The sequence below is a fragment of the Siniperca chuatsi genome, linkage group LG9, assembly GCF_020085105.1.
Source record: "Siniperca chuatsi isolate FFG_IHB_CAS linkage group LG9, ASM2008510v1, whole genome shotgun sequence".
Lineage (NCBI taxonomy): Eukaryota > Metazoa > Chordata > Actinopteri > Centrarchiformes > Sinipercidae > Siniperca > Siniperca chuatsi.
This window is the reverse complement of record NC_058050.1, coordinates 19,922,384-19,936,874: the sequence shown is the minus strand read 5'-3', so window position 1 is coordinate 19,936,874 and position 14,491 is coordinate 19,922,384. Positions and strand designations below refer to the sequence as shown.

Genomic DNA, 14,491 nt, shown 5'->3' with positions numbered 1-14,491 from the left:
TTTATGCTCCACATTTTCTTTATACTGACCTTTCCATATTTCTTACTTTGAATATTTGCTGCCTGTTCCACCTCTCTCGCCCCTTCCTCCAATGCTTGCCATCATATTTCCCTCCACGTCTTTTCTTTGTCCCTCTCTTTCTCTTGTCTCTCCAGTTGACCTGGAGCTGTTGATGGACAGGGTGAATGACTTGGTGGAGTTTAGGATAGATGCAGTACTGCAGGAGATGAGCGGATCCACACTGTGTGTTTTGCCAGAGGATGAACCTGTCACATGTGAGGAGTTTGTTCAGACCACCAGGGTAAATAATACATAGTCTGTTTCAAATACAATAACTATTAATCTGTAGTTGTAGACTACCTTCTAAATTGTGCAAAGCCCCCACCCTTGCTATAATTTGAAAGATGTTATGGTTATATAAAAATGACATTACATGCATAGGGTCTTTAGTACTCTTCACACTTTCCAATGCTCCTCAAATGTTTTTATTCTCAGAAGGCACTAATTTAATTATTAATTTCATTAACTGTGAAGTTTGTGCAACACGTATAGTATGCACTCCATTAAGGGTATTGCTTATATACTTCTTGTGACACTGCTTGTGGATGAGCACAAAGTGTCTCATTATCAATCAAGGTTACAGGTCATCAATCATGATTTGTGAGTGTGACGGAATAGCTGCTAGTTAGTGATATGAATGATACACTCACTGCAGACAAAGCAGTATACTGTATAATACGATGATCCCTACCCATGCCATGGGATGTCCAATACTGTGTAGAAATCACTGACACTAATTGAAGCTGACATAATTTGATTTTGTTCCCAGGTAACTTCATTAAAGTTCTGTATGTAGAGTTGAATTAGAGTTAACTGAAAAGAAATGAAAAGTGTTCATGTAATTTTCATGTTTTTACACTGTGAATCCTGTGCCCTTTGTATCTAGAAAAAAAATCTATATACGTTTTCTTGTTGTATTGTGCTATGCTGCAGTGCACTACCCCTTATATGGCATATTTAATGTACATGTCATATAAACATACTGTATGTGTATAGGACCTGTGCATAAGACAAGCCCAGAGTCTCCACACTAAGAGCTCACTAGTGGAGGAAGCTGCTAATGAACTGATCAACATGCTGCTGGAGTTTGACCACAATCAGAAAGAGGAGGTGGAGAAGGAAGAGGAAGAAAGCTGCGCTGAGAGCAAGACCATAGACCACATTGACAGTGAAGGTATACTAACATTTTTACTAACATGCTGAGTTTTGGAGATATCTTAGGGTTCACACTTAGTTTATCTTATACATATACCCACCTGATACTTAATTTATTTTCTGACCTGTTTTTATAGTGTATCATATTGTTTGCTAGTACTTTCTCCTGTGTGCACTAACGTAAAGGCGAGCTACTGTAACAAAGAGTTTCCCTACGGGGATCAATAAAGTATTTCTGATTCTGATATCTGCCGTAGAGATGTCTGCATTTTTTGAACATAAGATTTGTTGTGAGCAGTTTCATGTAGGAACTATTTTCTTTCTACCGATAGTTCCTATATGAAACTGCTCACAACAAATCTGTGGATTATCTTGAGTAACCGGGTCATGATTTCTGGAAAGAGTTTTTCAATGTATTTTTGGAGCATTGAGCACCACAAGCCGACTGCCATATAGTCCCATATTATTCAAAAAAGGCAGACATCTCTACGGCTGGTATCTCCAAAACTCTGCAACTCACACCAAAACAATCTAGTTGGATAAATAGCACTACAGGTAAGAGGAAAAATATGTATTTTTGACTTTGGGGTGAACTGTCCCTTTTAAAGTTTCTGTTTGTATTTGCAATGTTAGAGCTTGAGGTTACTTCAAATTTGCAGTTCCTCATTAGTCAAGGGGACCTGTAGTTAAAGAGGTTCATGTTCACTGTAAATGTGTCACCTTTTGCATCTCAGGTGAAGATGAGGGCCGCTCAGAGGGCCGTCTCTTCTCTAGAAACACCTTGCTCCCTCCTGCCAGCGTTGGCCCTTCCTCTCCCTTGGTGAGAAGGAAAAGGAAGAGGGACCTGATGGAAGTGATGGAGGAGGAAGCCCAGGAGCTGCTCTCCTACTTCAACCACCGCAACGTGGATGCTTTGCTCAGATTGACACGCAACACCCTGGAGATTCTACGCAAGCGCATCCACGCCTCCTCGCTCATGCATTTCTTGGGTGGGTCTTGTGAAACCATTTGGCTGCTCTCAGTACAAATAATGAAACAATGGTACAGTATATTTTGTCCCTATTGTAAGAAAATTGCCTTTCCCATCCTAACTGGTGGCCAGCAGCTTCTTTGTGCCACACTGTCAGCAGTGTATTTTTCTACTCTAAAGACAGCTCTAAGTCACTATTTTATCCAAGCAGGGTTAGTTTATTTTCCTCACTTTTTTATTTTGAGACAAACAGAACATGTCAGGAGAGCAACGCACAAATGTATTATACTGCTGTTCTAGCACAAACACATACAGTATACAAAAAAAAACAGAGTGAAATTCAAAGTAACAGAATGCTTAGTGAGCAAAATAACCTCCATCTACTCAATACAGGTTGTTGCTGGCCACTCACAACCAAAATATGTGCTTATCTAAGGTTGTTTATTCATTATTTTATATTGTGTTTCATGTGATTTATCTGATCTAATAATTGTTTTTGCATCGTATAAAACTTTGCATCAAGCCTGGTCATCTAGGTGAACACTAAAATCCCTTACCCAGCTATGTTTAATATTCATTGTAGTATTAATATTCATTCATAAGCAACTGGATGTATATATAGGTCATCAATTTCTTATTAAGTAGAGAGTTGAGTTCAAATAACTTCTGATTTGTATGTAGCGATAAAAGTGCGTTTGAGGAATACGAAACTCTTCCTGTAACTGCTGAAAAGATTTTAATGGATCAGATATATATTATGAATGTTTGTAATGCCAGCAGCCTTCCAATCTCTTAACCCCATATATGTACAAGTATATTCAAGTCAGGATTATTAGTAATACGCGCTAAGAATGAATATATGGCTCGGCGGGCGATGGAATCTCCTTCTGGAGCCCATGTACTCATTAGAAAGTGTAGCAGGAAAGTGCATTGCATACCTTATGCCAGGGACCTGTTGTTTCTTTTTCACCAGAGCAACAGCCGCAGTGAAGTTGGGATAAATGGAGATCCTTCTCCTGCTGAAAACAAATTGTGTCAAACAAGCAGGGCTGTTTGACCATATTCTCCATATCAGCTGTGTATCATATCATCATGTACCATAAATTCTGGCTTGTGAGGTTGAGCGTTGCCTGTTATGTCTACTGAGTTCATAAAATGTCGATCTTTGAATCACCTCATATTGTATCAGAGCTTGTCTTCTCTCCCCCTGTAGCCGAGAGTGACTCACCCAGTCGTGGCAAAAGCAGCGGTCAGCAGGCAATCTTTAGAGTCAATGTGACCCTCTCCATCCCCAACATCGCCATAGTTCCAGCTCTGGAGGAGGTCCAACAGGCTCTAAACCGGGCTGTAGAGTGTGTAGTCAGTGTCAGCAAAGGTGTCAGCCAGTGGAGCAAAGAAAGGATCTCCAAGGTGGGTTTGATCTGATGAGGAAACAATTTGTGAGAAGTATACTTCTGAAGAACCCCCTCCCCCCATAACTGTAACTAATTATTTCAAGTCAAGTCAATTTATATAGCCCAATATCACAAATCACAAATTTGTCTCAGGGGGCTTTTCAATCTGTACAGCATACGACACCCTGTGTCCTTAGAGCCTTGACTCGGATGAGGAAAAACTTCCCGAAGAAACCCTTTTTAATGGGGAAAAAATGGAAGAAACCTCAGGCAGATCCCTCTCCCAGGACGTACAGACATGCAATAGATGTCGTGTGTACAGAATAGACTAACATAATGAAATTACAGTATGGACAATCATGATGACAAAATTAAGAATAGATTGTAACATATATGAAGACTATGGATCCAGGAGGACATTGAGCAACACCAAGTGTCGCCAAACAGACCTGAGCCACATGACCTTCTCTCCACCATAAAACCTGGAAGAGGATACAGGTAGGAGAAAGGAACAGACACAGAGGGAGAGAGACAAGAGGAGAGGCTGAATCTTGAAGATGGACGAAGATCCAGATCTAAAACATCTGGAAAGAGGCACTGATAGCCAGGGGAGAGAGAGAGAGAGGTCCCAGGACAGCCGTTGGTCCAGCACAGAGAAGCCTGAATGAAAAGAGAAACTAGAGAGAGATCCACACAGCTGTGCTTGTGGGACACAAACCAAGGGTTACAGAGATGCATTGGTTTACAGAAGGTTTACAATATTCTAGTTGGCAGGACAATTGTGGACTATAGTATTAGGCTTGATAGATTCATTGAGACTGAGTCCGACCCACCGGAAGGATAATGGTAAGAGGTAAAAGGTAATCAAAAATAAGCAGCTAACTGGAGTCTAAGACGAAAAGATGAGCTTTATGTTTGGATTTAAAGGCCCCAAACCTAATTTAATTCAATTCAAATTTTATTTGTATAGCACCATCTCATACAAAAGCAGTTCAAAGTGCTTTACATAAATATAAAAAAAACAATAAAAGTGCTCATAAACAGAAACATCCATGCATACATGCGCATGGTTTTAAAAGAACAGTGTTGGAGCAAGTCCAAGATCAGCAGGCAACCTTCTCCATTCCTTAGGTGCATAAATGCACCTACATGCTTTATAAACCAAGAGGAGGATTTTGAATTGTATCCTTAAAACAAGTATCATTGATCCTGAAAACAATGATAATTTTATTGTTCTGGACTGATGATGTGATGGCCATGTAGTCTGCCAAGCAAACCCTGAGGTCTATTTTCCCTTTTGCAGAGAAAAATGAATGAAAGACGGATGGCGGCTCTGAAACAGGACAGTTCTGAGAGTGAATCAGAAGATGGAGCAACAACATACAGGAGCCTGGCTGGTATGAGAGGACATGAGACCTTACCTAATTTAACCTCAGCAGTTCAACAACTCAACATTTTGCCTATTTAGACTTCAGAGTGATTTATTCATATTGTTTCCAACATGCAGACCAGAACACTGATTATTAGCTACTGCACCACGGTACACTTTATAACCAGATATCCTTATTTTACAGCTCAGCAGAGCAAAGCCACTAGGAGCAGATAGAGACGTGTTGATGGAAATTATATGAATATGTCAGTGGCTTTGGAAGGAAGACATTTAAACTAAATACATTTTAAAATCTCACTCAGAGCAGCCTGTACAGTCACATTGCACCCTGGCTAACATGAAGGTAACTGCATGATAATGGATGATAAAGTTGCAGGGTGATTGATTTGCTCAAAGGAACACAAACTTTGAGTTGAAGTTGGATAGGAACATGTTCTATATACACCTTTTTTAGAATCAGAAAATAGTTTACATATAACTTTTCCAGTGATCCTAATGTTAAAGTGGTAATGCTTTTAGGTAACATATGTGATATTTTAAGCCTCCACTGACTTGAGAAATTTATTAACAGGGCAAAATAAAAAAACAGCAAAAGGGGACTTTATGTTTGAAGAATCATTTCCCAGTGCCCACACCTGTATCTGCAAGACTCAACCTCATCATCAACACTTGTTACGCGATTCCAACTCTCTGAACAATCCTGTATTGATTTATAATTATGAATGAAGGATTCTAAGCAAAAGCCAAGCTGTTTATGATGTTTAGATCCATCCTGTCCACCCATTCTCTGCATCACAACATAGATTCTGTCCTCCAAACTCTGTACTTTACAGACGGCAGCACCTCAGACATTTCAGCATCTGTGATCCAGGCTATCCCATTCCAAGCTAAAAACTACTACAAGAGTGTGTCTGAGAACAAGGAGATAGTCAAGCTAGTGTCTGTTCTCAGCACTTCCATCAGCTCCACCAAAAAGGTACACACCCTTTAATTTCAGCAAGAGAATTTCTAAATGTAAAATTTTTAATACCTCCCATTTCTTACATAACTCCCGTTTTGGTGCAGGAAGTGATGACTGCTCTAGACCGTTTTAGCCGTTACCATCACATCTGGAGAAAGGACCGTGAGGACACCATGCGGAAGTATGACTGATATTCATATTTAAGTCTTACCAATGACAACTAACAGTTTTATTTTCTATGCATCAAGTTACTGCCAGTGAAAACAATACAAACCAGGGTTGTTGGGTTTTTTTTTTTACAGATTCACCCAGGGCAGTCCCTTGCTATCCGAGTTTGAGAGCCAGATTCTTTTCTATCGAGATCTGGAGCTGGAAATAAACTCTGAATCGGAGTACATTACTGTAGGAGCCTTGGCTCTATTCACAGGTTAGATTCAGTTGCAATTCTTTGCTGGAACTGTTACTAGCTGTCTTTGGTGCTTAATAGCATCATCACTACCTTGCTTCAATAAAATACAACACTTTGAAAATGTTTTCATTACCTATAAGGAGTCTAAAGAAAACATGACACCAACATGAAATAAAGAATTGACTTCCAGCCAGTCCATCTGCATGCTCACATGTATTTATTTGTACCAGCGGACCTGAAGATGTCCCTCACTGCTGAAACCAAGAACTGGATGGTGGACTACGGACTGTACTGTAACAGGAAATATCGCTCAGACATGGAGCAGATATTTGCTTTTGTTGATGAAGCCGGAAAGAAACTGAATCGGCAGATCAAAGACCTGGATGACATTCGCATCGCCATGGCAGCACTCAAGGAGATCAGAGAGCACCAAATATCTATTGATTTTCAAGTTGGTCCCATAGAGGTAAAGCACAGTATTAAGTCTTTCATACAGCATGGGAGTTGCTGAACTTCCATACACACACAAATGCACACAGTCGGAATGGGACTAGATGCTTTCAGTTGTGTACATTTCAACAGTGTTTGAGTGTTTCAGTAACGTACTGTATATAGTAAAAATGGTTTTCAATAGCAAGGTGTATACATGAAGGTTACTGTAGTGTTATGAACACAAAGCATTTGAGTAATGTTAATGAAAGTGTTTAGGTTGAGTCCTGTATCAGAATGTCAATGGCAGTGCAGAAGAAATGCAGGGATGGAAACTCTACCATGTTTTGTGTAAATGTTAATTTAATTGCCAAAATGATGCATGTATGATTTCCCAATATTTGTAGATGTCAGGTGAAAGACTTCTCTTTTTTCTTCCTCACAGGAGTCCTATGCCATGCTTCATAAATATGAGCTGTCAGTGGCAAAAGAGGAGGCCGATAAGGTGGATACGCTGCGTTACACCTGGGAGAAGCTGCTGTCCCGGAGCACAGAGGTTCAGAATGAGCTGGTGGCCCTGCAGCCCAACTTCAGAGGAGAGCTGGTTAGCAATGTGAAGACCTTTCTGGAAGACTGTCAACATTTTTACCAGGATTATGGGAAGGTAACAGAAAAAAGAGACATAAAAAGGAAGGCGCAAGTGCACATTTCTGTACAAACACTCAAAGGCTCAGACTGCCCTCGCAACCACCTACAGTATTGTGCTAACCTCCCATCAAGCATCTCATCAATCACTGAATTAAATTACAGTACATAATTAATTGTGTCAGCCCTGTGATTGACTGGCGACCTGTCCAGGGTGTACCCTCCCTCTCACTCAGTGTCAGCTGGGATTGGCTCCAGCTCCTGAGGAGACATGAGCGAGGGTACACGAGACCAGCCTTCGCAGAAGTCTTTTACTGGACCAACACACCCCTTTTATTGAAAATCTGTCGTGATTGGACACTGCAGCTGATCGGACTGATCTGGCACTGCATCTCAATACCGCAGTTTTATACCAAAATGGAGAAACAATTCACAGAACCAACTTAAGAGTTTACTCCCAAATTTCTGATTCAACCTCTAGTAAAAATTATTGGATCTCGCAGTCGCATGTGAGGCTGAAGATCGCTGTGTGTCAGGTGTAGAAACAATTTTGATGTGAGATATTAACATAAATTCCACTTTCCCTGAAATATTTCATTTAATAATATGTCTTCAGTTTATACGACTATACAATCATAACCTGGATTATTAAATAACAAACAGAATATAATAAAAAGCAGTGAAGTCCACATACACACTGTGGTTTAACTGATTAACACATACTATAAATCCAGAATGCAGGTTTTTTTTTTAATTAATGGGCAGATGTTTGTTAAACAGTTCATTGTAAGGGGAATATACATAGAGAGAGAGAGAGAGAGAGAGAGAGAGAGAAAAAACACTGCTGCGCTGGCAGTGGTAACTCTGCACCCTTATTATTAGACAGTGTAGATGTGTGTAACTACAAACCATCAAAAGTTGCTACAGAGCTGTTAAAGCTGTTCCATCATCATCAGAAACTGACATCGCTTCAGATGATTTAGAGGAAAGGACACCTAATTTCTCTAAAAACGCGTTTCCTCGATTCCTTTCTCCTCACGTCTTCAGTGGAAGAGACTAAGATGCACGGAAAAGACGCAAGTGAGGAAATGTGGATGCATTTAAGGGAACTAGGATGTACCCATAGACTTACTTTTTACTCTGTTTCAGGATGGCCCCATGGTGGTGGGGCTAGCTCCTCAGGATGCCAGTGATAGACTCATCATGTTCCAGGTTTGTTACAGACGATCTGAGCTGGGCATAATAATTGAGTCAACTATTTACTCTGTCAATCAGTTAGTGTGTTTGTAATTTGGGTGTGGAAAATGATCTAGTTCTTCACAAAGCCAGTGGCATGATAATTAATTGTATTTTCATCTTCTTTTTCATTCATTGCAAATGAACTCTCTTTTTCACTGTGTGTAAAATTTATACATGGAGATAAGCATATATTTCAATATGTAGTACTGTACTGATTTGGGATATTTTGTTGCCATTTTTCTCCTCTTTAGAATCGATTTGACAACCTATTCAGGAAGTACATCACTTACACAGGTGGAGAAGAGCTGTTTGGACTTCCTGTTACCCAACATCCCCAGCTGTTGGAGATTAGGAAGCAGCTGGCTCTGCTGCAAAAGTTGTATGGCCTTTACAACAATGTCATCGAAACAGTCAATGGTTACTATGATATCCTCTGGGCTGACATTCACATCGAGAGGATCAATAACGAGCTACTGGACTTTCAGACGAGGTTAGACAGTCTATTTACTGTGATATTAATCTTAATTTTCCATTTCAAGGTTCAGTGTGGAGTTTTAGACCCCTAGCGCTTTGGAGATGTTTTTCTGAGTGGGTCCCTGTTTTGTTAATCTTGTGCATGTGCATGCACGCGGGTGACACGATACACAGTGCTACCAGTGGTGTCACACTAATTCACTGATAAACAGCTGGTGGTAACAGGCCAAGATATACTGCAGTGCGCCAGCAAAGAGCAGTGAAGAAGACTGCAAGGTAGTAAACAATGCTGGATTTAAAATACTTAAAAAATCGACTATTTTCGAAATATTTTATGAGGAAGGAATGCACTCGGCATGTTTGTTAGAGCTCAAGGATACACACAATGCAGTAACACTGAATGTTAATATAACTTTTGTAACGAGTTGTGCTGACCTGAACTAAACTGAAAGTAAAAGGGACAGTGAGATACTTCCAGGAAATATCAGCTGATAAGGTGTCTTACTGAAACTGGAAAAATGGCTTATGCACATCAGATTGTCGCGTTGCCACAGGAAGTGAGTGACCACCAAATTTGATGACTACCATATAAATAAAAATAACATCAGAACAAAGGAAAATGAAATTAGTCTGTCCTTCCCCTCAGCATCATCCCTTTCTTGGCCTCATACCAAGTCCTTCCCCTGGAATTATCCTATTAAATGTTTTTCATCAAGCACTGCATGAATGCTCCGAAGGATTTTAATTTTACCATTTCCATCCACGTTTATCTTTATCCTGCACTCTGTCCTCTACAAGGGTTTATTCATTGTGCATGTGTCAAAGGGAAATTGAAGGGGAAAGAGGCTCATCGAATACAAGTTAAAGGCATTCTATCTAGAGGAAAAAGTAGTTTTTAATGTCTCCACTTTTGTGTTCTCCTGACAGTATGAAACTAGTTGAAGGTTATAAGCAGTCACAAGGGGAACATATGCTATGTTGCTATGACGTAACAGTTGAAAAAGACAGGACAACTCCTTCCTCTGGCAGAAATGCCAGAAATATATCAGTTTTAGAAGTGTTACTTTGGGCTTAGTACACTGTACAACTGCACAAAAGTGCTAATGCATGTGTGTCTCATGGAAGACTGTTATTAGCTATCAGTTTGTTGACTATTGTATCCTTCAACTACAAGGTGTCGCAAGCTTCCTCGTGCTCTGAAGGAGTGGCAGGCTTTCCTGGACCTGAAGAAAACAATTGATGAATTCAGTGAGTGCTGCCCCCTGCTGGAACTCATGACTAACAAGGCTATGATGACTCGCCACTGGAAGAGAATTACTGAGGTCAGTGAAACAAAGCCGCCAACATACCACTGCAGTTCCCAGTTATTTTCAGAGAGAGAGCCATCATCAACACCTATTATTATAATTATGTAATAATAATAATAATAATAATAATAATAGCTGATGTCTTGACATTTGTTATGAAGAGACACTTTTCTCCAACAAATCTATCTGGTTTTGTGCCAAGGTGACTGGGCATACCTTTGAGGTGGAAACTGATACATTCAAGCTACGCAACATTATGGAGGCTCCTCTGCTCAAGTATAAAGAGGAGATTGAGGTAAGAAAGAATAGGAGGCTACCTATGAAGGCCAAGAGAGTGGATGATAGATACATTTACATGTTTTCACTGGTCAGATGCATAGATGATATTGAAATAATTCATGCCCAATGAATAGCACAAAAGTTGTTTGGATGAAATAGACAAGTTTGATACATTTTCATGGCAATATTGAATTAGGAATTTCTTCATTAAATTTTGATCAGTGATGTATACATATCCGATTCAGTGACTCTAATGCAGAAATGATATTAATTTAGGAATATTCGTAACTGTTCCTTTCAGTTGTTTTTGATGTAATGTGTGTAATGCATGAGGTTAATGACTTGCAATATGCCTAAATATCATTCTCACAATGCAGTGAGCATTAATCTTGGCACTAAATAGATTTGTTTAAGCTTGAGCATCATTTTCATACAGGCCATTAAATCGGCTGTCGACACATTAATAATGCTTTTTCTCTGATGATAAAAATCTAGCAGACGTAATTATGGAGAGCTTGTTTGTATTACTTGTTTTTATTTAATGTATTACGTGTTTATTTTTGACTGTGGTATTTGGTGCTTCAAAAAAATTGTTGACAATAATGGTGATGATGTAAATGAAAAAAGATCTTAAGTGATAATATTGATAATGATGAGTGATGCTGATGATGATTAAAAAGTTGAATACTTTTTTAAATTCATGATTTCCCTTTCAACTTCAAATTTATTACAGTCATCACCTACATTTAATCCCAGAGTATACATTTTTTCCTTCCCATGATATGTACTATATCGATATATACTAATGTACTAATATCCTGGCAGGGATAATGAAAATATATTTATTATGCCTCTATCATTGGTATTGCTAATGTTTTAATAAATTAGGGGGTTTCTTACACAGGATATCTGTATCAGTGCGGTGAAAGAGCGGGATATTGAGCAGAAGCTTAAGCAGGTGATTGCTGAGTGGGACAACAAGACTTTTACGTTTGCCAACTTTAAGACTCGTGGAGAACTGCTACTGAGAGGAGACAGCACATCAGAGATCATTACCAGCATGGAGGACAGCCTGATGATTTTGGGGTCTCTTATGAGCAATAGGTATGTTAGTGTTGATTCTCATAACCATCAGTATGAGCATTTTCATGAGAGTCCTTAAATTACAATGCATCACCTTGTAGACTTTACAACACCCATAAAAGCTGTCCCTGTGTGTGTTATAATGTAAGACTTACATGCTGATGTAACTTATTTCCCAGGTACAACACCCCATTTAAAGCCCAGATTCAGAAGTGGGTTCAGAATCTTTCCAACACCACTGATATCATAGAAAACTGGATGACTGTCCAGAACCTCTGGATCTACCTGGAGGCTGTGTTTGTGGGTGGAGACATCGCTAAACAGCTGCCTAAGGTAGATTACATCACAGTTACTTATATTCATATTTGTTTCTCTAATCTCGAGGGATAATTGAAATGACATGTTTCATCAAGCTAAAACACAAAACTCAAAATGATGCTCCACTTCTTTGATGCCTTGCATTTACATTTTCATTAACATAGTATTTGATCAGAAATCCTCTATTTGTGATTGGAAATGTGGTTTTTAATGTGGGATCACATATAACACACAGCTACCTGAATTACTGCCAATGTTGTCCTTGATGATTCTGTGTAATTTAAGGTATTAGTATCCTACATAACTTTCTTGTATTTTCAGTTACACTGTAGTTCATGGCCTTCTGTAAAAAAAAAAACACAACCCAAAAAACAAATACACAAATCACTGATAATTGTAGTGTTTAAAACAAACAACGAAATTGGGTTTTTTGCATTTCAACTTGACTTTTAGCCCCCCAAAAAATGTAATAATACAACCTCTGATAATCAGATGAATAACTGACTCAACCTTTTTTAGGAAGCAAAGCGTTTCTCTAACATTGACAAATCATGGGTGAAGATCATGATGCGAGCCCATGATATGCCCAATGTAGTACAGTCATGTGTGGGAGATGAGACTATGGGACAGTTGCTTCCCCACCTCCTCGAACAGCTGGAGATCTGCCAGAAGTCACTTACAGGGTGAGTACAAAGGACTAAACTCAACTCACATCTCAGAACAATATGAAGGTTTGAAGTGTGAGTAGTTTAAGCATTATTGAAAGGGAGGAGAACTGTTCTGTAAGAAAAGATTTGTTTGTGGTGTTTTGCTGCCAACTATTGTTCATGTATCTAGTTTGGACAGACTATTACAGGTAACTTCTTTTTTTTTATCATGCTGTCAAACAGTTATTTGGAGAAGAAGCGTCTCCTGTTTCCTCGTTTCTTCTTTGTCTCTGACCCTGCCCTGCTGGAGATCCTGGGCCAGGCCTCTGACTCCCACACCATCCAGGCCCACCTTCTCAACGTCTTCGACAACATCAAATGTGTCCGATTCCATGACAAGGTGAATTTTTCATGCAGCTCCTTAGTGTTTTTTTTGTTTGTATTACACACTTGGCCTTCTGACAGGTCAGTGTCACAGAACAATGGAATCTTTCAAACCCGCTGACAAGAGATTTTGTGCAGAACTGAAGGTCTGGGGGGAAAAAACCATTGCAACAGACAGAATAAAATACAATCGAAGGCCATGAAATTTAATTGACTAATCACAACAGTGTAGAAGCAGAGAATATATACATATGTCATCATATTTTTTTCCTTACTTCACAAGTGAAATAGAATAATCAATCTGTGATTCTACATGTCATCTTCCTCAGGTATACGACCGTATTCTGGCTGTATCATCACGAGAAGGGGAGACTGTGGAGCTGGAGCGTCCTGTCACAGCAGAGGGGAATGTAGAGGTTTGGCTCAATGCTCTGCTGAAGGAATCCCAGAGGTCTTTGCACCTGGTGATCCGGCAGGCTGCCCTGACCATCCAGGACTCTGGCTTCCAGCTCATTGACTTCCTCAACTCCTTTCCTGCTCAGGTAGATCAGAGTTGATTCAAAGAACTAATCTGCTAATATTTCATGTGTACCATTAATCTCTGTGATTGTTGGCAGAGGACTGTGTACTGAGAAGAAAACATGTTGGATGCATGGAATTATATAAACCAGTCCAGCATTATGAATTTCGCAAATTATTGCCTGTGTTTCTGTTGAAGACCTATGTAATAAACATCAATCTTGTACTTGATTTGATTTTGGAGATATTTTGTGAACTTACCAAGAGCATTTGTTCTTAACTCAATTCCTGTAATTTTCAGCTCTGATTCTGTATTCAGGGAAGTAAAATAAAGTTTTTCAGTACATTTGACCATCACACAATATGATTACCAAAAATCCTTGTCCAGGTGGGCTTGCTAGGTATTCAGATGATATGGACAAGGGACTCTGAGGAGGCTCTGACCAATGCCCGTTATGATCGTCGCATTATGGCCAAAACCAACCAGCTCTTCCTGGATCTGCTCAACACACTGATTGACATGACCACAAGAGACCTGGGGGCTGTGGAGAGGACCAAGTACGAGACCCTCATCACCATCCATGTCCACCAGAGGGACATATTTGATGACTTGGTGAGTATGTTGTTCTGGTGAACATTTAGTAGTACTTGACCATTTGTATGGCTTAGTATACTGAAGTACATTAGACCATACAAACAAGCTCTTTACAATTTCTGTTCATGTTTATCTAATCAGAATCCCCTGTTTAAGATAGCTGTCCTTTTATAGAACTACATTTGATATTCATATACCCTAGGGTTTGGGTGTCGGAATACCAAATGGTGTTT

At 39.5% G+C, this 14,491-nt stretch overlaps 1 protein-coding gene across 6 annotated transcripts in view; it reads left to right on the top strand.

The window, feature by feature from the left end:
- Positions 1-14,491, top strand: part of dnah5 (dynein, axonemal, heavy chain 5) — a 109,552-nt gene that overhangs the window by 22,248 nt on the left and 72,813 nt on the right. For all 6 annotated transcript variants that reach the window (XM_044207868.1, XM_044207866.1, XM_044207869.1 and 3 more), the window contains 20 exons: positions 156-301; positions 1,057-1,234; positions 1,950-2,204; positions 3,399-3,595; positions 4,883-4,976; positions 5,803-5,945; positions 6,035-6,111; positions 6,233-6,357; positions 6,570-6,805; positions 7,214-7,432; positions 8,563-8,625; positions 8,904-9,142; positions 10,301-10,448; positions 10,636-10,728; positions 11,617-11,816; positions 11,975-12,128; positions 12,633-12,796; positions 13,004-13,160; positions 13,474-13,686; positions 14,052-14,276. In XM_044207868.1, coding sequence (XP_044063803.1) covers positions 156-301; positions 1,057-1,234; positions 1,950-2,204; positions 3,399-3,595; positions 4,883-4,976; positions 5,803-5,945; positions 6,035-6,111; positions 6,233-6,357; positions 6,570-6,805; positions 7,214-7,432; positions 8,563-8,625; positions 8,904-9,142; positions 10,301-10,448; positions 10,636-10,728; positions 11,617-11,816; positions 11,975-12,128; positions 12,633-12,796; positions 13,004-13,160; positions 13,474-13,686; positions 14,052-14,276 — 3,326 coding nt within the window. The remainder of the gene's footprint in view (positions 1-155; positions 302-1,056; positions 1,235-1,949; positions 2,205-3,398; positions 3,596-4,882; positions 4,977-5,802; positions 5,946-6,034; positions 6,112-6,232; positions 6,358-6,569; positions 6,806-7,213; positions 7,433-8,562; positions 8,626-8,903; positions 9,143-10,300; positions 10,449-10,635; positions 10,729-11,616; positions 11,817-11,974; positions 12,129-12,632; positions 12,797-13,003; positions 13,161-13,473; positions 13,687-14,051; positions 14,277-14,491) is intronic.